The 24,374-nt window shown below is 51.9% G+C and overlaps 1 protein-coding gene across 1 annotated transcript; it reads right to left on the bottom strand.

The window, feature by feature from the left end:
* Nucleotides 1-338: 338 nt before the first annotated feature.
* On the bottom strand, nt 339-24,161 carry LOC139281353 (guanylyl cyclase inhibitory protein). The gene is made up of 5 exons (XM_070901508.1): nt 24,091-24,161; nt 12,805-12,937; nt 6,812-6,961; nt 3,874-3,979; nt 339-445 (listed from the first exon to the last, which is right to left on the bottom strand). The coding sequence occupies exons 1-5, from the start codon at nt 24,159-24,161 to the stop codon at nt 339-341; spliced, it is 567 nt and encodes a 188-aa protein (XP_070757609.1).
* Between the last annotated feature and the right edge of the window lie 213 nt (nt 24,162-24,374).

Raw genomic sequence — 24,374 nt, 5'->3', positions numbered from 1 at the left:
TGTACCCCCACAATCCTTGATGTTCTCACACCAATACGTAACGTGCTCGTCTCAAAATTGCTCTTTGTGTTATTGTCACACAGACAAGTGACACAAACGTGTTAAGTGTTTTGTGCGACAAAATCGGCAATTGCAAATTTTGCCCTCGGGCGTTTATTTCAGAATGCGACTTTTATTCTCAGTCCCGCTCGTTCCCTTTCTGTCTGACCTCAGCCGGCCAACAGAAACAGCGATCCTGACTGATTGCAGGCATCTCCAGTGCGAACCCAGCGAGTCAGATCTGTCCAGTTGTTGAGTTGAGCTTTCGATGCTGAGCCTACGTTAGCGTGCCGACACGGCTAGGAGGATGTCGGAATGTCGACGGTCGTCGGATCACATTCCAGCATGGCACGGATCCACTTGTCCCCCATTGCTCCCTCCATAAACTCCTGCTGGCTGATAACCGCTGAAAAGTGAAAGGTCAGTGACACTCAACCTGTCCCAACTTCCGGATAATTACCCAATAAACGGCAGCAACGCCCCACAATAACAACTGTGCCTTTGTGACCTCTAGACTTGACTATTCCAGCGCACTCTTCGCTGGCCTCCACGTTCTACCCTACCTAAACTTTAGGTCATCCAAAACTCTGCTGCCCATGTCCTAACTCTCACCAAGTCCCGCTCACCCATCACCATCGCTGACCTACACTGGCTCCCAGTCCGGCAATACCTCGATTTTCAAACGTTCAATCGTGTTTTCAAATCCCTCCATGGCCTCGCCCCTCCCTATCTCTGTAATCTCCTCCAGCTCCAAACCCCCCGCCCCCCCCGCCCCTGCCGAGATGTCTGCGTTCCTCCAATTCTGCCCTCTTGAGCATCCCTGATTATAATCGCTCAACCATTGGTGGCCGTGCCTTCTGTTGCCTGGGCCACAAGCTCTGGAACTCCCTGACTAAACATCTCCGCCTCTCTACCTCTTTCTCCTCCTTTAAGATGCTCCTTAAAACCTACCTCTTTGACTAAGCTGGTGGTTACATGTCCTAATATCTCATTGTGTGGCTCGGTGTCAAATTTTGTTTGATACCGCTCCTGTGAAGCATCTTGGGACGTTTTACTATGTTCAAGGCGCTATATAAATACAAGATGCTGTTGTGGTTGAAATGTGCGACTGCATCCAAACTCAGTGGGTGAAATTGGTCTCGGGCCATAGCACAAAGCAGGCGGCATCTCATTGGCTGCCCGTTATTGGCCCCGCCCAATATTCAGTTCCGTTGATTCCAGCATGCCGTGGGTGGACGGTGCGGTCCATGTAGTGACTGCCCCAATTGTACCACTGCCCAAAAGGAAGATCGATCCCAAAAACTCCTTAGATTTTACAGATCGCCACCCTGGCCCTAACGCCTAGATCTCGCTCGCCGCTAACCTACAACACTGATCCACTGGAGTGAGCGGGGCTAAGGGAGCCCACCATACCTGCACATGGCTGGGCACTAGGGGCACATCTCAGGCACCTGCCTTGCCCCTCCTTCCCCACAGCTCAGAACGTCTGGCACAGCTCGCCCGGTCCAGGCATGAGGAACCCTCCAAGTGACCCCCTATTGTGAGAGCGCTGCAGTTACATTGCTCCAACAACACTCAAGAAGCTCGACACCATGCAGGAAAAAGCAGCCCACTTGATCGGCATCCCATCCACCACCTTAAACATTCACTCCCTCCACCGTGGCTGCAGTGTGTACCATCTACAAGATGCACTGCAGCAACTCATCAAAGCTTCTTTGGCAGCACCTCCCAAACCCACGACCTCTACCACCTAGAAGGACAAGGGCAGCAGGTGCATGGGAACACCACCACCTCCACGTTCCCCTCCAAGTCACACACCGTCCCGACTTGGAAATATATCATCGTTCCTTCATCGTCGCTGGGTCAGAATCCTGGAACTACCTCCCTGTAAGCACCTTTCCGTTATATACACAAGGGGAGATTAACTGAAATGTTGCTGGTGCACTTCGAGAATTAATTGTAAAGAACATAATCTGCTGCGAGCTTCACAAATAAGATTACTTTATAATTAATGGAGTTTAATTAACAAAAGGACGCTGCTCATTTGTTCTCGGGATGTGGGCGATGCTGGCAAGACCGGCATTTATTGCCCATCCCGAGTTGCTCTGTGAAGGTGGTGGTGAGCCGTTTTCTTGAACCACCGTTAAGCCACTTCAGAGGGTATTGAAAGTCAACCACGGTCTGGGACTGAGTCTCATGTAGACCCAGACTGAGTAACGATGGCAGGTTCCCTTCCCTGAAGGACACGTATCACTTTTGAAATGTGGTGAGGGTTTCTGCCTCTACCACCCTTTCAGGCAGCGAGTTCCAGACCCCCACAACCCTCTGGTGAAAAAGCTTCTTCTCAACTCCCCTCTAATCTTTCTACCAATTACTTTAATTCAATGCCCCCTGGAAATATATCACCGTTCCTTCATCATCGCTGGGTCAAAATCCTGGAACTCCCTCCTTAACAGCACTGTGGGAGCACCTTCACCACACAAACTGCAGCGGTTCAAGAAGGCGGCTCACCACCACCTTCTCAAAGGAAATTAGGGGTGGGCAATAAATGCTCAGGGAGTTCGAACCCTGCCCCCCGCCCCCATCACTCCCCGCCCACCCCACCGCCTCCTCTGGGGCTGGGGCCCATCTCTGCTCTTCCAGACGTTGATACAACTCTTCTCATTCGGGGTACCGGTCTCCAAACTGACCACGTAAGGACGTCCCAGAGCACTGAGTCTCCTCCCCCCTCACCCCCCCCCCCCCCTCCACCTCAGCGGCCTGCTATACGGGCAGTAGAGTTTTGGATGAGCTAACGTTTACGGAGATTTGAAGGTGTGAGGCCAGCCAGGAGAGTGTCGGGTAGTTCGAGTCAGAAGGTAACAAAACCCAGGGCTGAGAGTGTTGGTGAGAAAATGTGGAAACAAGTTAGTGTTTCCGGAAAACAGTGTGAACAAAGAATCTTAGATTCATGGAATAGTATAGCTCAGGTGTCCAGTCGGCCCATCGACAGTGCACGCCAATTTCCCCAGATCCCTGCTATTCTTTCTCCTTCAGGTACTTATCCAACTCCCTTATGAAAGCCACGACTGAGTCTGCCTCCAACACCCTTTCAGGCAGCGCATTCTAAATCCTAACCACTTGCTGCGGAAAAAAGTTTTCCCTTATGTCGCCTTTGGTTCTTCTGCCAATCACCTTAAATCTTTGTCCTCTGGTTCTCGACCATCCGCCAATGGGAACAGTTTCTCTTTATTTACTCTATCTAAATCAAATAAAGCGTTGCTTGTAGAAAGATTCCTTCGGTCAGTAATTCCCGCCGTGAATGATCCACTGAATCTCTAGTCTATCCAGAGTGAAGATCATTAATAAAGTCTACAAATCAGCTTAGATGCACCCCAATTTTAATTTCCCCCTCACTGGCAGAGTAGCAAGGTTAGAGGTAGGGCTCTGGGAGAAGAGAATTTTAGCTCTTCAACCCCCAACCTGACCCCAACCCACCCATTTTTGGGGGTTAAAATGGATCACTAATTGGATCGCTCTTTCAAAGAGCCGGAACAGGCATGATGGGCCGAATAAGAACATCATAACATAAGAAATAGGAGCAGGAGTAGGTATTTGGCCCCTCGAGCCTGCTCCGCCATTCAATAAGAGCATGACTAATTTGATCCTGGCCTCAACTCCACTTCCCTGCCCACTCCTCATAACCCTTCAGTCCCTTATCATACAAAAATCTGTCTATCTCCGCCTCAAATATATTCAATGACCCAGTCTCCACAGCTTCTTCCTGTGCTGAATCACGCTATGATTCTATGAACAGTAACTTTCGCCTGATACACTTCACCCTCCTTTGCTCACCATCGTGGTCTTTGTCCAGTCGTACAAACATTCTGTTGGTGCATTCTTCGGCAGTTTGGGGGTCCACTTTCGTGAGTGAGGCGGCCACACTCATCTTATATATCGTCTGCAGAGAGAGAAAACTACTTTATAAAAGTGCGTTCAATTACAGGGGCCGAAATTAGGTTGCTCAGTGCCACCCGCGAGGGCCTGAGAGGGATGCTAATGAGCTGCTGAGCTCTTATCGACCGAGCATCGGGCTGGCAGCGCCTGCCGGGACCTTCACCGGCAGTTTACCAGTGGCGCTGGGTGACGGAGATGCGTGTGCAGCGCCCCGTCAGCGCCCGTGGGCGAGGACTTCATCGCGTTCGCCGGCCTCAGAGCCGATGTGGAGATGGCTGAGCGGGTGGGTGTCCATAAGTTGCGATTTTTGAATTTCCATGTAGTGATTGTTGTGATATATTTATGCTTGGGGTCACCAGACACCAGGGGGCGCCACTGTCGGATGTCATGCAAGCAATACAGCAAGTCGGATCTTGTACTTATCCGAAGTGGGAATAAAAGAGATTGGGTACACATCCGGTAGCAGTTGATAATAACAGGACTCTTGTTATTACATTGGCGACGAGGTAAACTAAGAACTTTCCTATTTACAATGGGCACTATTGGAATTCTGCACGAATTCATGGATGGCGAGCATTGAGCTGATTTTGTCGACCGCCTGGTTCAATATTTTGTTGCCAACAAAATGGATCGTTGGTACCGTTACAGCTAAGGAGGGTAATAGAGTGTTCATTGTCGTGCTCAAGGATGGGCAAACATGGAGAAAACATGTTGACCAGGTAAAACTGTGGCACACAGATTAATTGGAACCATTTGAAGAAGATCCAGTCAGTGACCCACCAACTATCGTTCATTCACCAGAGGCCTCTGTTTTTTTTTAAATGAAATTCGTAGCCAATCGTTCCAATTCTTTGTCAAATCACAAACGCCAGAGGTCACCTTGCACACGCCAAGGATCACTCTGCGCCAATGCTCTTAGCCAAAAGGCCTAGAGCCACTGCACCGTTCCTGGAAGTACTGCAATACCAGGTTCGTGCCATGGAGGTGGATGGGTCAGGTCCCCCACACACCTCCGTGGAGGTGGATGGGTCAAGCCACCCCACCCACCTCCTGTTTCCAAAAAAGCAAGCATATACCTTCCTGATCCAGGGAGAACCACCCGGAGGTCATGGTGGCTACTCCCCTGTCAGGTCAGTTACGCATGATCTTAGCCAAAAGGCCGTCCTCTGTTGTCATTCCTGAACCCGGACCTTCAGTCTCTGATGTTGTTATTACCACTCCCACCAGAACTGTTAAGCAACCTCCAGTCACAACTGACTTAGAACGTTCACCTCGACCTAATGTTGAACTGAGACTATCAACTCGTGAACGGAAAGCCCCAGATCGTTTTGCATTGTAAAGTAACTGATACTAAGATCTTGAAAGGGGGATGTTATAATATATTTATGCTTGGGATCACCAGGGGGCTCCATTGTCAGATGTCATGTAGGCAATACAGCAAGGCGGATCTTGTACTTATCCGAAGTGGAAATGAAAGAGATCGGGTACACACCCGAGGCAGTTGATAATAACAGGACTCTTGTGTTATTGCAATTGTGCACGTATTTCACCGTGATCGGCGGGCAACAGTCTGCAAAGGAGCTCTGGTCCATTTTGTTCCAGTTTTCACGTAGTCCATCGGACCTCTCTTTTAGGCGCTGGGATGCTGGTTTCCTAGCACCAAACCTTCCGAGTTGCCATGCCGTGCTGCCGCCTCAGGATTCGGGGTCCGTGCCCTGACAGGGGTGGGGAACGTTTCCCTGAGTGCTCCACTCCCCCCTTGGGGCACTAAAATGCAATATCCCAGTTGGAGGTGGTAAACCTCGCCCAGTGCTAACATTAGTGAACAGGCGGTGTCACCCCCTCAAACCGGGCGATACTGAATTTCCACCCCCGTGGATTAATACAGGAATTTAATCATCTTTTATGAACATTATTTTTTTAATGAAGGTTTCCTGAGCCCCAGATTTTGCTTTTTTTTTGTAACCAAAGTCTCGGAACATTTCCTGCCCATTTGCGATGTTGAGATTCTGGCGCTGTTCTGAAATGTTCTCACCTTGGCTCACGTAGCGACATTCTAGCCTCTGAACCAGAGGAGTTCTGGGTTCAAGTCCCAGTCCAGGACGTGAGCATGATTGGAGGTGGAGTCCTTTGGAGGGAGATGCTCACGTCTACCTGCTCAGGTGATGTTGAAAGATCCTCTGAGACAATAATCATATCAGCCTGACCCATCATAACCCAGACTGACCCATCCTAACCCAGACTGACCCACCCTAACCTAGGCTGAGCCAAGCTAACTCATCCTAACCCAAACTGACCCATCCTGACCCGGGCTGACCCGTCCTGACCCAGGCTGACCCACCCTAATGCATTCTGACCCACCCTAACCCAGCCTAACCCACCCTGACCCAGACTGACCCATCCTGACCCAGGCTGACCCACCCTAATGCATTCTGACCCACCCTAACCCAGCCTAACCCACCCTGACCCAGACTGACCCACCCTGACACAGCCGGTGAGAAACTGATGGGATCGTTGCCCCGGTTTCAAACCTTGACCAATGTTACTATCCACTGACATCAATTGACAGTAAAATCGAGCGGGTGTCAATTGGGTGCCAATCGGGTGACTGAACCAAGCGCATGTGTTTTCCTCTGGGCGGGTGACGGGGGAAGAAGTCGGGGCGATGATGTGATGGTGGGATCACAGGGACCCCGAGGGTGGAGGTGGAGAATGGGGCCTGGGCAGCGAGCTCCCTCCAATCCAGGCGCTGGCGGTCCATGACACACATGCACTAACGCCCAAATCCCACTACACCCCGCCCCCCACCCGCCCCCGGTAACACAACAGATCCAACCTGCATTATCTCCAGCATCTCCGTCCGGCTGATCACTCCATCCTTATCCTTGTCGTACAGTTTAAATGACCACTTCAGCTTTTCCTCAGGAGTGCCCTGTATCAGCAGGCTGACGGCGGTCACATATTCGTGGTAATCGACAGTGCCGTCCTGCAAACACACACACATACCCGCTGCTCTTAGTCCCGCCGCACACTCGCGGACAACCCACAGACAGGAAGAGACAGAACGTGACAATGCTATGGCACCTTTCATATCCCAACACCCTTTATGGCCAATGAAATACTTCGGAAGCCATTTGTACACAGCAAGTTCCCACAAACACCACTGAGATAAATGACCAGATCATTTCTTTCTGGTGTTGCCAATCGAGGGATAAATATTGGCTGGGATAATGCCGACAGCTCTCCTGCTCCACAATTGGTGCCATGGGATCACCCGAAAGAGCAGACGGGGCCTCGGTTTAATGTCTCATCCGAATGCCGGCATCTCCAACAGCGCAGTGCTCCCTCAGTGCAGTACTGGGGGAGCTCCGCACTGCCGGAAGGGCAGTACTGGGGGAGCGCCGCACTGCCGGAGGGGCAGTAGTGAGGGAGCCCTGCACTGTCGGAGGGGCAGTACTGAGGGAGCGCTGCACTGTCAGAGGAGCAGTACTGAGGGAGCACCGCACTGTCAGAGGGACAGTACTGAGGGAGTGCCGCACTGTCGGAGGGTCAGTACTGAGGGAGCGCTGCACTGTCTGGGGACAGTACTGAGGGAGCGCCGCACTGTCGGAGAGGCAGTACTAAGGGAGCGCTGCACTGTCGGAGGGGCAGTACTGAGGGAGCGCCGCACTGTCGGAGGGGCAGTACTGAGGGAGCGCTGCACTGTCGGAGGGGCAGTACTGAGGGAGCGCCGCACTGTCGGAGGGGCAGTACTGAGGGAGCATTGCACTGTCGGAGGGGCAGTGCTGAGGGAGCGCTGCACTGTTGGAGGGGCAGTACTGAGGGAGCGCTGCACTGTTGGAGGGGCAGTACTGAGGGAGCGCCACACTGTCGGAGAGGCAGTACTAAGGGAGCGCTGCACTGTCGGAGAGGCAGTACTGAGGGAGCGCCGCACTGTCGGAGAGGCAGTGTAGGTCAGTGAGCACTCCCAGCATGGACCAGTTGGTCGAATTGCCTGTTTCTGTGCTGTAAATACTCTGTTATGAATGTGCCGACCCAACCCGACCAGCGAGGATGTGAAGAGCAGTGCCCCAGGACTCAGCGCGCCAACCCGATCTGGAGGAAGACAACACCGGGGAGAAAAGCAGCCATCGTGGGGAGCAGCGCGAGCCGTCCTGAGAGGGCGATCAAAGCGAAGCGGAACCCAGGTAGATGATTGGTTGCGTTCTCAGAGCAAGGTTGAGGCCCAGGAGCGAGGTTGAGGCCCAGGAGCGAGGTTGAGGCCCAGGAGCAAGGTCGAGACCCAGGAGCGGGATCGGGGCCCAGGAGTGAGGTCGGGGCCCAGGAGCAAGGTCGAGACCCAGGAGCGGGATCGGGGTCCAAGAGTGAAGTCGGGGTCCAGGAGTGAAGTCGGGGCCCAGGAGCGAGGTCGGGGCCCAGGAGCGAGGTCGGGGCCCAGGAGCGAGGTCGGGGCCCAGGAGCGAGGTCGGGGCCCAGGAGAGAGGTCGGGGCCCAGGAAAGAGGTCGGGGCCCAGGAGCGAGGTCGGGGCCCAGGAGCGAGGTCGGGGCCCAGGAGCGAGGTCGGGGCCCAGGAGCGAGGTCGGGACCCAGGAGAGAGGTCGGGGCCCAGGAGTGAGGTCGGGGCCCAGGAGCGAGGTCAGGGCCCAGGAGTGAGGTCGGGGCCCAGGAGAGAGGTCGGGGCCCAGGATTGAGGTCAGGGCCCAGGAGCAAGGTCGGGGCCCAGGAGAGAGGTCGGGGCCCAGGAGCGAGGTCGGGGCCCAGGAGAGAGGTCGGGGCCCAGGAGAGAGGTCGGGGCCCAGGAGCGAGGTCGGGGCCCAGGAGCAGTGAGTTCGAGGCCCAGGAGTGAGGTCGGGGCCCAGGAGCGAGGTCGCGGCCCAGGAGAGAGGTCGCGGCCCAGGAGCGAGGTTGGGGCCCAGGAGAGAGGTTGAGGCCCAGGAAAGGTGCAGCATGGACCAGCAGTGGGATCGAGACCCAGGGAAGATGCAGTATAGGCCAACAGCGAGGTCGGGAGGGCTACACTGCATCCTATGAAGCTCAGGGAGAGTGGACCTGCGGGAAGGAAGGAGTATGTAGCAGTATGTTTGTGTGCTAGGCCGTGTGGTAGCTGGTATGCAATGACCACCCCCTGATAAAGGAATTCACGCACAAGCATCTTCCACCCCTCCCTGAGGAGAACGAATGTAAGAAGGAAAAAGACTAAAATGTTCTTCAGCCCTTCTCTGCGAGGGAGGCTTTAATCGCTCCTCCACCAGGACATGGCTATCCCCAAATGAACACTTGATGTTCTCGGAATAAATGCCTGCGTGTGATGTTTTTAAATGCAGGCATTAAGTCAATTAAAGTAAATGGTGTTAAAAAGCATCCCAGGGGATTTGGTGCAAGTGTGTTAATAGCTTATTGCGTGATCCCAGTGGGCAATGCAACAGCCCAGCATTGATTGTTTCTGTTAGTGGGTGAATGCGTTGGCGCAACATTCCTCAGTCTCTTATGACAATCCAGGTGTGAACCATCAACTTTAAACAGGCCTGTCACACCGCTAAACTACCAAGTTAAAGATCGCCATACAAACACATTCAGCACCCGATCAATGATTATCAATAATCATTTCGAGGCTGATGTATGAAAAGGATCCCAATTGAGAGAGTGAAAACGGTTTTGGAAACTCATCATCATAGGCAGTCCCTCGAAGTGAGGATGACTTGCTTCCACGCCGAAAAGGATGAGTTCACAGGTATCTCAATGAAGAACCTAATATTCCAAGTCCTGAACTAATCCTGAAGGGTGGAAGATGCATGTGCGTGGATTTTTTTAACGTGTAACCCCAGCTCTTTACAATGTACGTTAACGATTTGGATGAAGGAATAGAGTGTAATATCTCCAAGTTTGCAGATGACACTAAACTGGGTGGCAGAGTGAGCTGTGAGGAGGACGCTAAGAGGCTGCAGGGTGACTTGGACAGGTTAGGTGAGTGGGCAAATGCATGGCAGATGCAGTATAACGTGGATAAATGTGAGGTTATCCATTTTGGGGGCAAAAACACAAAGGCAGAATATTATTTGAATGGCGGCAGACTAGGAAAAGGGGAGGTGCAACGAGACCTGGGTGTCATGGTTCATCAGTCACTGAAAGTTGGCATACAGGCACAGCAGGCGGTAAAGAAAGCAAATGGTATGTTGGCCTTCATAGCTAAGGGATTTGAATATAGAAGCAGGGAGGTCTTACTGCAATTGTACAGGGCCTTAGTGAAGCCTCACCTGGAATATTGTGTTCAGTTTTGGTCTCCTAATCTGAGGAAGGACGTTCTTGCTATTGAGGGAGTGCAGCGAAGGTTCACCAGACTGATTCCTGGGATGGCTGGGCTGTCATATGAGGAGAGACTGGATCAACTGGGCCTTTATTCACTGGAGTTTAGAAGGACGAGAGGGGATCTCATAGAAACATATAAGATTCTGACGGGACTGGACAGGTTAGATGCGGGAAGAATGTTCCCGATGTTGGGGAAGTCCAGAACCAGGGGACATAGCCTTAGGATAAGTGGTAGGCCATTTAGGACTGAGATGAGGAGAAACTTCTTCACTCAGAGAGTTGTTAACCTGTGGAATTCCCTGCCGCAGAGAGTTGTTGATGCCAGTTCACTGGATATATTCAAGAGGGAGTTAGATATGGCTCTTATGGTTAAGGTGATCAAGGGGCATGGAGAGAAAGCAGGAAAGGGGTACTGAAGGAATGATCAGCCATGATCTTATTGAATGGCGGTGAAGGCTTGAAGGATCGAATGGCCTACTCCTGCACCTATTTTTCTATGTTTCTATGTTTCTAGTGGCTGTTGCACACAAGCCACCACACGGGCTTGACAGAGCTAGGCCTTTATCCAGTGACAAGGGTTACCCAAGATGATTGGAGACCAGCTCTGCTGCACGGACCTAGTGCGCACACATATCGCAGTGTGGGCTGGCCCGTGCTGCCCCAGGGCCCTCGCCTCTTTTGGCCCTGAACTCACCTCTCCTGGGCTCCGATCACATCGCTCCATGATTTCTCTCCGCTCCTGCTGTACCTGCCCATGCTCCAATCACCGACCTGGACCTTGATGACATCACTCTTCGCTGCCGTCGCCCTCCTACACCAGCTGTGTGAGCAGCAGTTGCGAGGGACAGTGTCAGGGTGGGGAGGAGCTGACCAATTGCATGACAGCTCCTTCAAGGGACGGACTGGCACGGCAAGAGGTGAGGCCAATATCAGGTGTGATCGTCATTCCTCAAGCAATTAAACCTCAGGTCAGGGTGATCGAAAATAATCTTCAATTCGGAACATTTCATCATAGGTCTGGTATAAGTGCAAAATAATATCAACAACAACTTGCATGTATATAGCGGTTCTAATGTAGTGAAACGTCCCACGGAGCTTTGCGGGAACGATTATCAAACTAAATTTGACCCCGAGCCACACAAGGAGATATTAGGGCAGGTGACCAAATGCTTGGTCAAAGAGGTAGGTTTTAAGGAGCACCTTAAAGGAAGAGAGAGAGGTAGAGAGGCGGAGAGGTTGAGGAATTCCAGAGCTTGGGGCCCAGGCAGCTGAAGGCACGGCCGCCAATGTTGGAGCGAAGGGAGAGGCCAGAATATGGAGGAACACAAAGATCTTGGGCCGTTGTAGGGCTGATTACAGACATAGGGAGAGAGAGTCCATGGAGAAATTTGAACAATAAGATGAGAAAATGAGCCAATGTGGGTCAGCGAAGACAGGGGGTGATGGGCGAGCGGGACTCGGTGCGAGTTCGGACACGGGCAGCAGAGTTTTGGAAGAGCTGAAGTTTACAGAGGGTGTATAATGGGAGAGCATTGGAATAGTCGAGTTTGGAGGTAGCAAAAGCATGGATGGGCTGAGACAGGGGCAGAGGAGGGCGTGTTACGGAGAAAATAGTCTCACAACTGGTAATTGTCCCATTGAAAAAGGGTGCGTGGTGTGAAACCCTTCTCAACATCAACACACAGTGTGCAGCCCAGCCATCTCAGCAAGCGGTTTGAAACCAAAGTCACACAGTACTTGGCAAATACGAATCTAAATGGGGTAGAGGAACAAAGGGATCTTGGAGTACAAATACATAAATCACAGAAAGCTGTGACACCGGTTAACAAGGCCATAAAAAAAGCAAACCAAGCACGAGGGTTTATTTCTAGAGCGAAAGAATGAAAAGCAGTGAAGTTATGTTAAACTTATATTGAACCTTAGTTAGACCACACTTGGAGCACTGCGTACAGTTCTGGTCGCCATATTATAAAAAGGATGTAGAGGCACTGGAGAGGGTGCAGAGAAGATTTACAAGGATGATACCAGAAATGCGAGGGTATACCTATCAGGAAAGGATGAACAGGCTGGGTCTCTCTTCATGAGAAAAGATGACTGAGCGGTGACCTAATAGAGGTCTTTAAAATGATGAAAGGTTTTGATAGAGTGGATACAGAGAGAGCGTTTCCACTTGTGGGGAAGAACAAGAATAAAGGCCATCAATATAAGATAACCACCAAGAAATCCAATAGAAAATTCAGAAGAAACTTCTTTACCCAGAGAGTGGTGAGAATGTGGAACTCATTACCACAGGGAGTGGTTGAGGCAAATAACAGCAATGTATTTAAGGGGAGGCTGGACAAGCGTATGAGTGACAAGGGAATAGAGGGTTATGCTGATAGATTTAGATGAGGAGAGACGGGAGGAGGCTCGAGTGGAGCATAAACGCCGGCATGGACTGGTTGGGCCGAATGGCCTGTTTCTGTGCCGTATATCCTCTGTAAACAGACCCAGAGGAGAAAGATCAGAGCTGTTGATGTTTACCCTGTTGTCATCCAGAGTCCTGAAGATCTGCTCGGCGTATTCAGAAGACTCGGGACCCACAGTCCCATCACAAAAGTGTCGCCTGAACTCATGAAGGGTGATCAGCCCACTGGGACATTCCTTGATGAATTTTCTGTAATAAAATAATACTTTTAACTAAAAAATCAGTGTGCCTTACAATATTCATCTGTGGCTCAGTGGGTAGCACTTTAGTCTCTGAGTGACAAGGTTATGGGTTCACATCCACCTCCAGAGACTTGAACACATCGATTCAGGCGGACACTCCCAGTGCAGTACTGAGGGAGTGCCGCACTGTCAGAGGGGCAGTACTAGAAACATAGAAACATAGAAAATAGGTGCAGGAGTAGGCCCTGTGGCCCTTCGAGCCTGCACCACCATTCAATAAGATCATGGCTGATCATTCCCTCAGTACCCCTTTCCTGCTTTCTCTCCATACCCCTTGATCCCCTTAGCCGTAAGGGCCATATCTAACTCCCTCTTGAATATATCCAATGAACTGGCATCAACAACTCTCAGTGGCAGGGAATTCCACAGGTTAACAACTCTCTGAGTGAAGAAGTTTCTCCTCATCTCGGTCCTAAATGGCCCACCCCTTATCCTAAGACTGTGCCCCCTGGTTCTGGACTTCCCCAACATCGGGAACATTCTTCCTGCATCTAACCTGTCCCGTCCTGTCAGAATCTTGTATGTTTCTATGAGATCCCCTCTCATCCTTCTAAACTCCAGTGTATAAAGGCCCAGTTGATCCAGTCTCTCCTCATATGTCAGTCCAGCCATCCCGGGAACCAGTCTGGTGAACCTTCGCTGCACTCCCTCAATAGCAAGAACTTCCTTCCTCAGATTAGGAGACCAAAACTGAACACAATATTGCAGGTGAGGCCTCACTAAGGCCCTGTACAACTGCAGTAAGACCTCCCTGCTCCTATACTCAAATCCCCTAGCTATGAAGGCCAACATACCATTTGCCTTCTTCACCATCTGCTGTACCTGTATGCCAACTTTCAATGACTAATGAATCATGACACCCAGGTCTCACTGCACCTCCCTTTTCCTAATCTGCCACCATTCAGATAATATTCTGTCTTCGCGTTTTTGCCCCCAAAGTGGATAACCTCACATTTATTCACATTATACTGCATCTGCCATGCATTTGCCCACTCACCTAACCTGTCCAAGTCACCCTGAGGGAGCACCGCACTGTCAGAGGGGCAGTACTGAGGGAGCGGCGCATTGTCGGAGGGGCAGTACTGAGGGAGCACTGCACTGTCGGAGGGGCAGTACTGAAGGAACACCGCACTGTCGGAGGGGCAGTACTGAAGGAGCGCTGCACTGTCGGAAGGGCAGTACTGAAGGAGTGCCACACTGTCGGAGGGATAGTACTGAGGGAGTGCCGCACTGTCGGGGGCAGTACTGAGGGAGTGCCGCACTGTCAGAGGGGTAGTGCTGAGGGAGCACTGCACTGTCAGAGGGGCAGTACTAAAGGAACGCTGCACTGTCGGAGGGGCAATACTGAGGGAGCGCTGCACTGTCGGAGGGGCAGTACTGAGGGAGTGCCGCACAGTCACAGGGGCAGTACTGAAGAAACGCTGCACTGTCGGAGCGGCAGTATGGAGGGAGCGCCACACTGTCGGAGGGGCAGTACTAAGGGAGCACTGCACTGTCAGAGGGGCAGTATGGAGGGAGCGCTGCACTGTCGGAGGGGCAGTACTGAGGGAGCGCTGCACTGTCGGAGGCAATACTGAAAGAACACGCACTGTCGGAGAGTCAGTACAGAGGGAGCGCTGCACTGTCGGAGAGTCAGTACAGAGGGAGCGCTGCACTGTCGGAGAGTCAGTACAGAGGGAGCGCTGCACTGTCGGAGAGTCAGTACAGAGGGAGCGCTGCACTGTCGGAGAGTCAGTACAGAGGGAGCGCTGCACTGTCGGAGAGTCAGTACATAGGGAGCGCTGCACTGTCGGAGAGTCAGTACAGAGGGAGCGCTGCACTGTCGGAGAGTCAGTACATAGGGAGCGCTGCACTGTCGGAGAGTCAGTACAGAGGGAGCGCTGCACTGTCGGAGGTGCCATCTTGTGGATGAGATATTAAACCGAGGCCCCCTCTGCTCTCTCGGGTGGATGTAAAAGATCCCGTGGCACTATTCAACGCAGAGCAGGGGAGTTCTGGCCCAACATTCATTCCTCAACCAGCCCCTAAAACAAATTGTCTGCTCGTTTATCTCATCGCTGTTTGTGGGACCTTGCTGTGCGCAAATTAGCCGCCGTGTTTCCTAAATTACAACAGTAACAACACTTCAAAAGTACGTTGGGACAACCCGTGGTCGTGAAAGGCACTATATAAATGCAAGTCTGTCTTTCCTTCTCTTCGCATATCAGCGCACAGAAATATATTCTGGGTGTGTAAGATCAACTTGCATGAGAAAGATCCCCCCAATGTTTTCCATTCATTTCATTCCTTTAAGTCTGTGGCACACACCTCACCCGTTAATCAGTCAGTTCTGAGAGGCTGTGAATTTCTGTGGATTAACACAGCGCAGGAACGTGATGTAAAATGCAAAAAAGAAATCCAAGAACAAAACAAACTCTATCGAATCAATTTCAGAAGTGAGTGTAACAGCCTGGCAGGCTGGCTGCACCCTTGCTGTGGAGGTTGCATCGCCTTACGGATGGAGCGAGAGCTCGCTGGCCGCCTGTACCTCTGGCCGTGCTCGCTGAGCTCCGGGATCAACGGCTCTGGGAGTTTGGTCCTGAGCCTCGACCTCGGGGCCTCCGACCCCTGACCTGTGGGTCCCGCTGGAATCGTTGCCCAGGCCAAAGCGGCCTTTGCCGGATTGGCGAAAGCCACCCCTCTCAGCCGGCTTTACTTTAATTTGGTGTTTTTATTGTCGGGATGTGGGGAGTCTCCCCAGCTCCCGGTGCTGCCGGGGGCAGGGGGCAAACACCTGTCACACGGCTAAACCGAAACTCCACAAGGATAATTGCATAAGGGAAGAACTTGCATAAATGACGAGGTGAAACGAAATCGTGAATCGGACAAGGAGTTGCTCCGGAATCCAGAGATGAGGAAAATTCGGTGGCACTGACAAACTGAGAATATTGGAAGATTGTTATTGTAAATAAACACCATTGCGGTTTAAGGGACGATTCAACAAATTCTGTAAATTAAAGGACTTACATTTCTATAGCGCCTTTCACAACCTCATGATGCTCCAATATGTTTTACAGCCAATGAAGTGTAGTCACTGTTGTAACGTGGGAAATGTGGCAGTCAATTTGTGCACAGCAAGCTCCCACAAACAGCAATGTGGTAACGACCTGATAATCTGTTTTAAATGAGGTTGATTGAATGTAAAATATTGGCCAGGACACAAGGGAGAACACTCCTGCTCTTCATCAAAATAGTGCCATGGAATCTTTGACATTCGCCTGAGAGAGTAGACGGGCCTCAGTTTAACATCTCAACTGAAAGACGGCGCCTCCGACAGTGCAGCATTCCCCCAGTACTGCCGCTCCGACAGTGCAGCTCTCCCTCAGTACTGCCCCTCCGTCAGTGCAGCTCTCCCTCAGTACTGCCCCTCCGACAGTGCAGCGCTCCCTCAGTACTGCTCCTCCGTCAGTGCAGAGCTCCCTCAGTACTGCCCCTCCGACAGTGCAGTGCTCCCTCAGTACTGCCCCTCCGACAGTGCAGCGCTCCCTCAGTACTGCCCCTCCGACAGTGCAGCGCTCCCTCAGTACTGCCCCTCCGACAGTGCAGCGCTCCCTCAGTACTGCCCCTCCGACAGTGCAGCGCTCCCTCAGTACTGCCCCTCCGACAGTGCAGCGCTCCCTCAGTACTGCCCCTCCGACAGTGCAGCGCTCCCTCAGTACTGCCCCTCCGACAGTGCAGCGCTCCCTCAGTACTGCCCCTCCGACAGTGCAGCGCTCCCTCAGTACTGCCCCTCCGACAGTGCAGCGCCCCCTCAGTACTGCCCCTCGACAGTGCAGCACTCCCGCAGTACTGCCCCTCCGACAGTGCAGCACTCCCTCAGTACTGCCCCTCCGACAGTGCAGCGCCCCCTCAGTACTGCCCCTCCGACAGTGCAGCGCTCCCTCAGTACTGCCCCTCCGACAGTGCAGAGCTCCCTCATTACTGCCCCTCCGACAGTGCAGCGCTCCCTCAGTACTGCCCCTCCGACAGTGCAGCGCTCCCTCAGTACTGCCCCTCCGACAGTGCAGCACTCCCTCAGTACTGCCCCTCCGACAGTGCAGCGCTCCCTCAGTACTGCCCCTCCGACAGTGCAGCGCTCCCTCAGTACTGCCCCTCCGACAGTGCAGCGCTCCCTCAGTACTGCCCCTCCGACAGTGCAGCACTCCCTCAGTACTGCCCCTCCGACAGTGCAGCGCTCCCTCAGTACTGCCCCTCCGACAGTGCAGCGCTCCCTCAGTACTGCCTCTCCGACAGTGCAGCGCCCCCTCAGTACTGCCCCTCGACAGTGCAGCACTCCCTCAGTACTGCCCCTCCGACAGTGCAGCGCTCCCTCAGTACTGCCCCTCCGACAGTGCAGCTCTCCCTCAGTACTGCCCCTCCGACAGTGCAGCGCTCCCTCAGTACTGCCCCTCCGACAGTGCAGCGCTCCCTCAGTACTGCCCCTCCGACAGTGCAGCGCTCCCTCAGTACTGCTCCTCCGACAGTGCAGAGCTCCCTCAGTACTGCCCCTCCGACAGTGCAGCGCTCCCTCAGTACTGCCCCTCCGACAGTGCAGCGCTCCCTCAGTACTGCCCCTCCGACAGTGCAGCTCTCCCTCAGTACTGCCCCTCCGACAGTGCAGCGCTCCCTCAGTACTGCCTCTCCGACAGTGCAGCGCCCCCTCAGTACTGCCCCTCGACAGTGCAGCACTCCCGCAGTACTGCCCCTCCGACAGTGCAGCACTCCCTCAGTACTGCCCCTCCGACAGTGCAGCGCCCCCTCAGTACTGCCCCTCCGGCAGTGCAGCGCTCCCTCAGTACTGCCCCTCCGACAGTGCAGAGCTCCCTCATTACTGCCCCTCCGACAGTGCAGCGCTCCCTCAGTACTGCCCCTCCGACAGTGCAGCGCTCCCTCAGTACTGCCCCTCCGACAGTGCAGCACTCCCTCAGTACTGCCCCTCCGACAGTGCAGCACTCCCTCAGTACTGCCTCTCCGACAGTGCAGCGCTCCCTCAGTACTGCCCCTCCGACAGTGCAGCGCTCCCTCAGTACTGCCCCTCCGACAGTGCAGCGCTCCCTCAGTACTGCCCCTCCGACAGTGCAGCGCCCCCTCAGTACTGCCCCTCCGACAGTGCAGCGCTCCCTCAGTACTGCCCCTCCGACAGTGCAGAGCTCCCTCAGTACTGCCCCTCCGACAGTGCAGCGCTCCCTCAGTACTGCCCCTCCGACAGTGCAGCACTCCCTCAGTACTGCCCCTCCGACAGTGCAGCGCTCCCTCAGTACTGCCCCTCCGACAGTGCAGCACTCCCTCAGTACTGCACTGGGAGTGTCAGCCTGGATTATGGGCTCAAGTCTGTGGAGTGGGATTGAACGCAGAATCTTCTGACTTGGCGGCGAGAGTGAGTGCTGCCCACTGAGTCACAACTGGCGACTCCTCCACCAGATTAACAACCATTTTAACCATTGATTGCACTCAAACAAAGATTATTTCTGAAGTTTAATACTACTGGTTTACTTTTCCATCAACAGCAAGTTTACTAATGTGACGTGACCCGCTACTCACTCATCAATTTCATTCTCGGCCAACTAGCAAACAAAGCTCTCTTCTCTGGTACATGATCGGTTACCCAGAAACTAATCCCAATGGACTTCCCCCAACCACACTCCCATTACTGAAAAGAAAACAATTAGTGAAGACAAATGTAGGTCCTTTACATTCAGAAATGGGAGAATTTGTAATGGGGAACAAGGAAATGGCAGAACAATTAAATAAATACTTTGGTTTTGTCTATATGGAAGAGGTCACAAATAACGTCCCAGAAATGATAGGGAACCAAGGGTCTAGTGACCAAGAGGAATTAAAGAAAATTATTATTAGTAAGAAAATAGTGCTGGAGTAACTAATTAGACTGAAGGCAGGTAAATCCCCAAGGCCTGATGATCTGCATCCCAGAGTGCTAAAAGAGGTAGCCATGGAAATAGTGGTTGTCATCTTCCAAAAATCTATAGATTATGGAACAGTTCCTGCAGATTGGAGGGTGGCAAATATAACCCCACTATTTAAAAAAGGAGGTAAGAGAGAAAACAAGGAACTACAGACCGGTTAGCCTGTCCTGACATCAGTAGAAGGGAAAATGCCGGAGTCTATTATAAAGGATGTGATAACGCATACTTAGATAATGTCAACAGGATTAAACAAACATGGATTTATGAAAGGAAAATCATATTTGACAAACCTACTGGAGTTATTTGAGGATGTAACTGATAGAATAGATAAGGGAGAACCAGTGGATGTAGTGTATTAGGATTTTAAGAGGGCCTTTGATAAAGTCCCATATAAGAGGTTAGTGTGCAAAATTAAAGCACATAGGATTGGGGGTAGTGTATTGGCATGGATTGAAAATTGGTTAAATTGACAGGAAACAGAGAGTAGGAAAAATGGGTCTTTTTCAGGGTGGCGGGCAGTGACTAGTGGGGTACCACAGGGATCAGTGCTTGGGCCCCAGCTATTCACCATATATATAAATGGTTTGGATGAGGGAACCAAATGTAATATTTCCAAGTTTGCTGATGACACAAAACTAGGTGGGATTGTGAGTTGTGAGGAGGATGCAAAGACGCTGCAAGGTGATTTAGATAGGTTGAGTGAGTGGGCAAACACATGGCAGATGCAGTATAACGTGGATAAATGTGAAGTTATCCACTTTGGTAGGAAAAACATAAGGACAAAGTATTTTTAAATGGTGATGGCTTGGGAAGTGTCGATGTGCAGAGGGACCTGGATGTCCTTGTACACCAGTCATTGAAAGTAAACATGCAGGTGCAGCAAGCAGTTCGGAAGGCAACTGTTATGTTGGCCTTCATTGCAAGAGGATTTGAGTACAGGAGCAAGGATGCCTTACTACAGTTATACAGGGCCTTGGTGAGACCGCACCTGGAGTATTGTGTGCAGTTTTGGTCTCCTTACCTAAAAAAGGATATACTTGCCATTGAGGAAGTGCAACAAAAGTTCACCAGATTGATTCCTGGGATGGCAGGACTGTCGTATGAGGAGAGATTAGGTCGACTTGGCCTGTGTTCACTAGAGTTTAGAAGAATGAGAGAGGATCTCATTCAAACGTATAAAATTCTGACTGGGTTGGATAGACTGGATGTGGGGAGGATGTTTCCCCTGGCTGAGAAGTCTAGAACAAGGGGCCACAGTCACAGGATACGGGGCAGGAAATTTAGGACCGAGATGAGGAGACATTTTTTCACTCAGAGGGTGGTGAACCTGTGGAATTCTCTACCACAGAAGGCTGTGGAGGCCAAGTCACTGAATATATTTAAGAGAGAGATAGATAGATTTCTAGACACAAAAGGCATCAAGGGGTATGGGGAAATAGCGGGAATATGGTGTTGAGATAGAGGATCAGCCATGATCATATTGAATGGCGGTGCAGACTCGAAGGGCCGAATGGCCTACTACTGCTGCTATTTTCTATGTTTCTATTGATTGAAAGCTCTCCCTGCCATGTGCCTGCACTTCCTCTGATTCTCTGCAAGAGTCTTGCTTATTTGAATTCCATCTCTCTCTTTCTCTCTCTCAATATTTACATCAATCTCCTTCTTGGTCCCGTTTATACCTGCCCCCAGTTCATTACAGAAACAACAGCACAGAATCAAGGTGACTGCTGCAGGATTGCATCACCAGGATATGGTGGGTTTGAGGGAGGGTCTTAAAAGAGGTCAGAGAGGTGAAGTGCGTGGAGAGGTTTAGGGATGGAATTCCAGCAGATGAAGGCACGGCCGCCAATGGTGGGGTGAAAGGAGAGGGGGATGCACAGAGTCGGAGGAATGGAGCGATCCGGACGGGTAGAGGAACGTAGGTATTATGGGTTGTTGGGAGTCCATGAACCCCTCTCGCTCTATAGGCCTAATCCCACCCCCCACAGGCTGGGGTAAAGATGGCCATGGCCATGGAAGGAGAGTTCACCTGATTAATACTCCCACTGCCCCATGCTGCACTCCAAGGGAAGGGTGCAAAGATATGTAGACAGCAACATCTTCAAGGTCTGACGTGCTGCTATTATGAAGAAACGCTCCCCTGGACTTGGGGTCTAAGTGTCTGTTTTGGGTTTAACAGGCCGTAGGGTCACCGTGCCCGGTTGCCAACGTGTGCAGCGAAGGTAAGGCCGGCGGTCAGATTTACCACAGCTCCTGAATCAATCAAGGCACAAAAGCATGAGTTTTACAACTTGCTGATTCAGGCGCAGAAATTTACAAGACGGGCACAGAGGTTAATGGCCTGGCCTGTCGCTCACACGATTTTCACCCCAATGACTGGGCTGAACACATCTCCAGGCTCGGATTCCCAATCTGCCATTATATTTGATTTGAGCCAAAAATTTAGGCCGACACTCCAATGAAGTACTGAGGGAGCGCCGCACTGTCAGAGGGGCAGTACTAAGGGAGCACTACACTGTCGAAGGGGCAGTGCTGAGTGAGCGCTGCAATGTCGGAGGGACAGTACTGAGGGAGTGCTGCACTGTCAGAGGGACAGTACTGAGGGAGCACTACACTATCGAAGGGGCAGTACTGAGTGAGCGCTGCAATGTCGGAGGGACAGTACTGAGGGAGTGCTGCACTGTCGGAGGGGCAGTACTGAGGGAGCGCTGCATTGTCGGAAGGGCAGTACTGAGGGAGCGCCGCACTGTCGGATGGGCAGTACTGAGGGAATGCTGCACTGTCAGAGGGACAGTACTGAGGGAGCACTACACTGTCGGAGGGGGCAGTACTGAGGGAGCGCTGCATTGTCGGAGGGGCAGTACTGAGGGAGTACTGCACTGTCGGAGGGGGCAGTACTGAGGGAGTGCTGCACTGTCGGAGGGGCAGTACTGAGGGAGCGCTGCACTGTTGGAAGGGGAGTGCTGAGGGAGCGCTGCATTGTCGGAAGGGCAGTACTGAGGGAGCGCTGCACTGTCAGAGGGGCAGTACTGAGGGAGTGCTGCACTGTCGGAGGGGCAGTACTGATGGAGCGCTGCACTGTTGGAAGGGGAGTGCTGAGGGAGCGCTGCATTGTCAGAAGGGCAGTACTGAGGGAGCGCTGCACTGTCAGAGGGGCAGTACTGAGGGAGCGCTGCACTGTCAGAGGGGCAGTACTGAGGGAGTGCTGCACTGTCAGAGGGGCAGTACTGAGGGAGCGCTGCACTGTCAGAGGGGCAGTACTGAGGGAGTGCTGCACTGTCGGAGGGGCAGTACTGATGGAGCGCTGCACTGTTGGAAGGGGAGTGCTGAGGGAGTGCTGCATTGTCAGAAGGGCAGTACTGAGGGAGCGCTGCACTGTCAGAGGGGCAGTACTGAGGGAGCGCTGCACTGTCAGAGGGGCAGTACTGAGGGAGCGCTGCACTGTCGGAGGTGCCGTTTTTCGGATGAGACTTTAAAACCGAGGCCCCGTATGCTCTCTCAGGAGGATGTAAAAGATCCCACAGCACTATTTCTAAGAAGAGCAGGGGAGTTCTGCCCGGTGTTCTGGGGCCAATATTTATCCCTCAATCAACATAACAAAAAATAAATTATCTGCTCATTATCTGGTTGCTATTTATTGGATCTTGCTGTGTGCAATTTGGCTGCCGTGTTTCCTACATTACAACAGTGACAGCCCTTTATTAATTGGCTGTGAAGCACTTTAGAACATGCTGATGTTGTGAAGGCGCTATATAAATGCAAGTTCTTTCTATTTTTCTTTCATTGTGCGGCACTTTGTGTCCTGAATGCGGAGTTCTGCAAAGCCGCCGTTGTACTGCGAGACTGTTGATGTTGTATGTAGTTTTGCTCAAAACCTGTTACAGAATAAACCTCAGCTGGAATTGTGTAAGAGGAACAGAAAAGTCGGTCAAGGCAACCTGTGTTAATGCTCCACATGGAAGGAAATATAACTCATCTGTTATCGCCACAGAGGTGTATCGGTCCATCTCCAACATTGGCAGCTGCAGCTAAAGCACTTTGACAAATTGAAGTCACGCTGGAGTTTATGAAAATGTAGTGGTTTTAACAAAATTATGAATCCTGCGGAAATACTGCAGCCTTGTGATAAAGGACTGCAACACTGAGATACAGCAAGCATGTTAAACGGAAGCAATTATTCAGGCGGAATTCCCCACCATAGCTTCTCATTCCACTGCTCCCTGTACACTGCAGTTACCAGTCTGCTCTCATCTTCGACTAACTACTAAAAGCAAAAAATAAAGAAAGAGTTGCATTTCTATAGCACCTTTCACAATCTCAGGATGTCCCAAAGCGTTTTACAGCCAATGAAGTACTTTTTGGAAATGTAGTCACTGTTGTAACGTAGGAAATGCAGCAGCCACTTTGCACACAGCAAGCTCCCTCAAACAGCAATGTGATAATGACCAGATAATCTGTTTTTTATTGAGGTTGATTGAGGGATAAATATTGACCAGGGCACTGGGGATAACTTCTTCGAAGAAGTGCCACGGGATTTTTTATGTCCATCTGAGAGGGCAGACAGGGCCTCAGTTTAACGTCCCATCTGAAAGTCGGCACCTCCGACAGTGCAGCGCTCCCTTAGTACAGCCCCTCCGACAGTGCAGCACTCCCTCAGTACTGCCCTTCCGACAGTGCGGCGCTCCCTCAGTACAGCCCCTCCGACTGTGCAGCGCTTCCTCAGTACTGCCCCTCCGACAGTGTGGCGCTCTTTCAGTACTGCCCCTCCGACAATGTGGCACTCCCTCAGTACTGCCCCTCCGACAGTGTGGCGCTCTCTCAGTACTGCCCTTCCAACAGTGCGGCGCTCCCTCAGTACAGCCCCTCCGACTGTGCAGCGCTTCCTCAGTACTGCCTCTCCGACAGTGCGGTGCTCCCTCAGTACTTCACTGGAGTGTCGATCTAGATTTTTTTCGCACTCAAGTCTCTTTGAACCTACACCCTTCAGACTCAGAGGCAAGAGAGTTGCCCACTGAGCCACGGTGACACTAATAGCAAATGCTTTCTGCCTCTTGTCCCAATATATCGGTTGGGATTTTGCTTTGATATATCACCTCGAAAATAATGACACAGTGCATAAGCACGTGGAGTTTGCTAATGGAACCGTGTGAAAGATTACCTGTACCATACGTGAAGCTCCATGACATAGGTGTCCTTCCTCCTCGGGGGCAGCACTGCAGTCTGGCCCATGGCTCATGTGGCACGATGCTTCAGATTACAATGTGACCTGTAAGCACCTTTCCGTTATATACACAAGGGGAGATTAACTGAAATGTTGCTGGGTGCACTTCGAGAATTAACTGTAAAGAACATAATCTGCTGCGAGCTTCACAAATACGATTATTTATAATTAATGGAGTTTAATTAACAAAAGGACTCTGATCATTTGTTCTCAGGATGTGG

The sequence above is a fragment of the Pristiophorus japonicus genome, chromosome 15 (genome assembly GCF_044704955.1).
Source record: "Pristiophorus japonicus isolate sPriJap1 chromosome 15, sPriJap1.hap1, whole genome shotgun sequence".
Lineage (NCBI taxonomy): Eukaryota > Metazoa > Chordata > Chondrichthyes > Pristiophoridae > Pristiophorus > Pristiophorus japonicus.
Note: the sequence above shows the minus strand (reverse complement) of the source record. Positions and strands in the feature narration are given on the sequence as shown.

What these genes read in the sequence shown, in the direction of transcription:
- LOC139281353 (XM_070901508.1), bottom strand. Translation starts at nt 24,161, where the DNA reads ATGGGCCAGACTGCAGTGCTGCCCCCGAGGAGGAAGGACACCTATGTC. An exon ending in GAGCTTCACGTATGGTACAG is followed by an intron (nt 12,938 to 24,090) that starts GTAATCTTTCAC and finishes ATTTTATTACAG; the next exon opens with AAAATTCATCAAGGAATGTC. An exon ending in AGATGCTGGAGATAATGCAG is followed by an intron (nt 3,980 to 6,811) that starts GTTGGATCTGTT and finishes CTCTCTCTGCAG; the next exon opens with ACGATATATAAGATGAGTGT.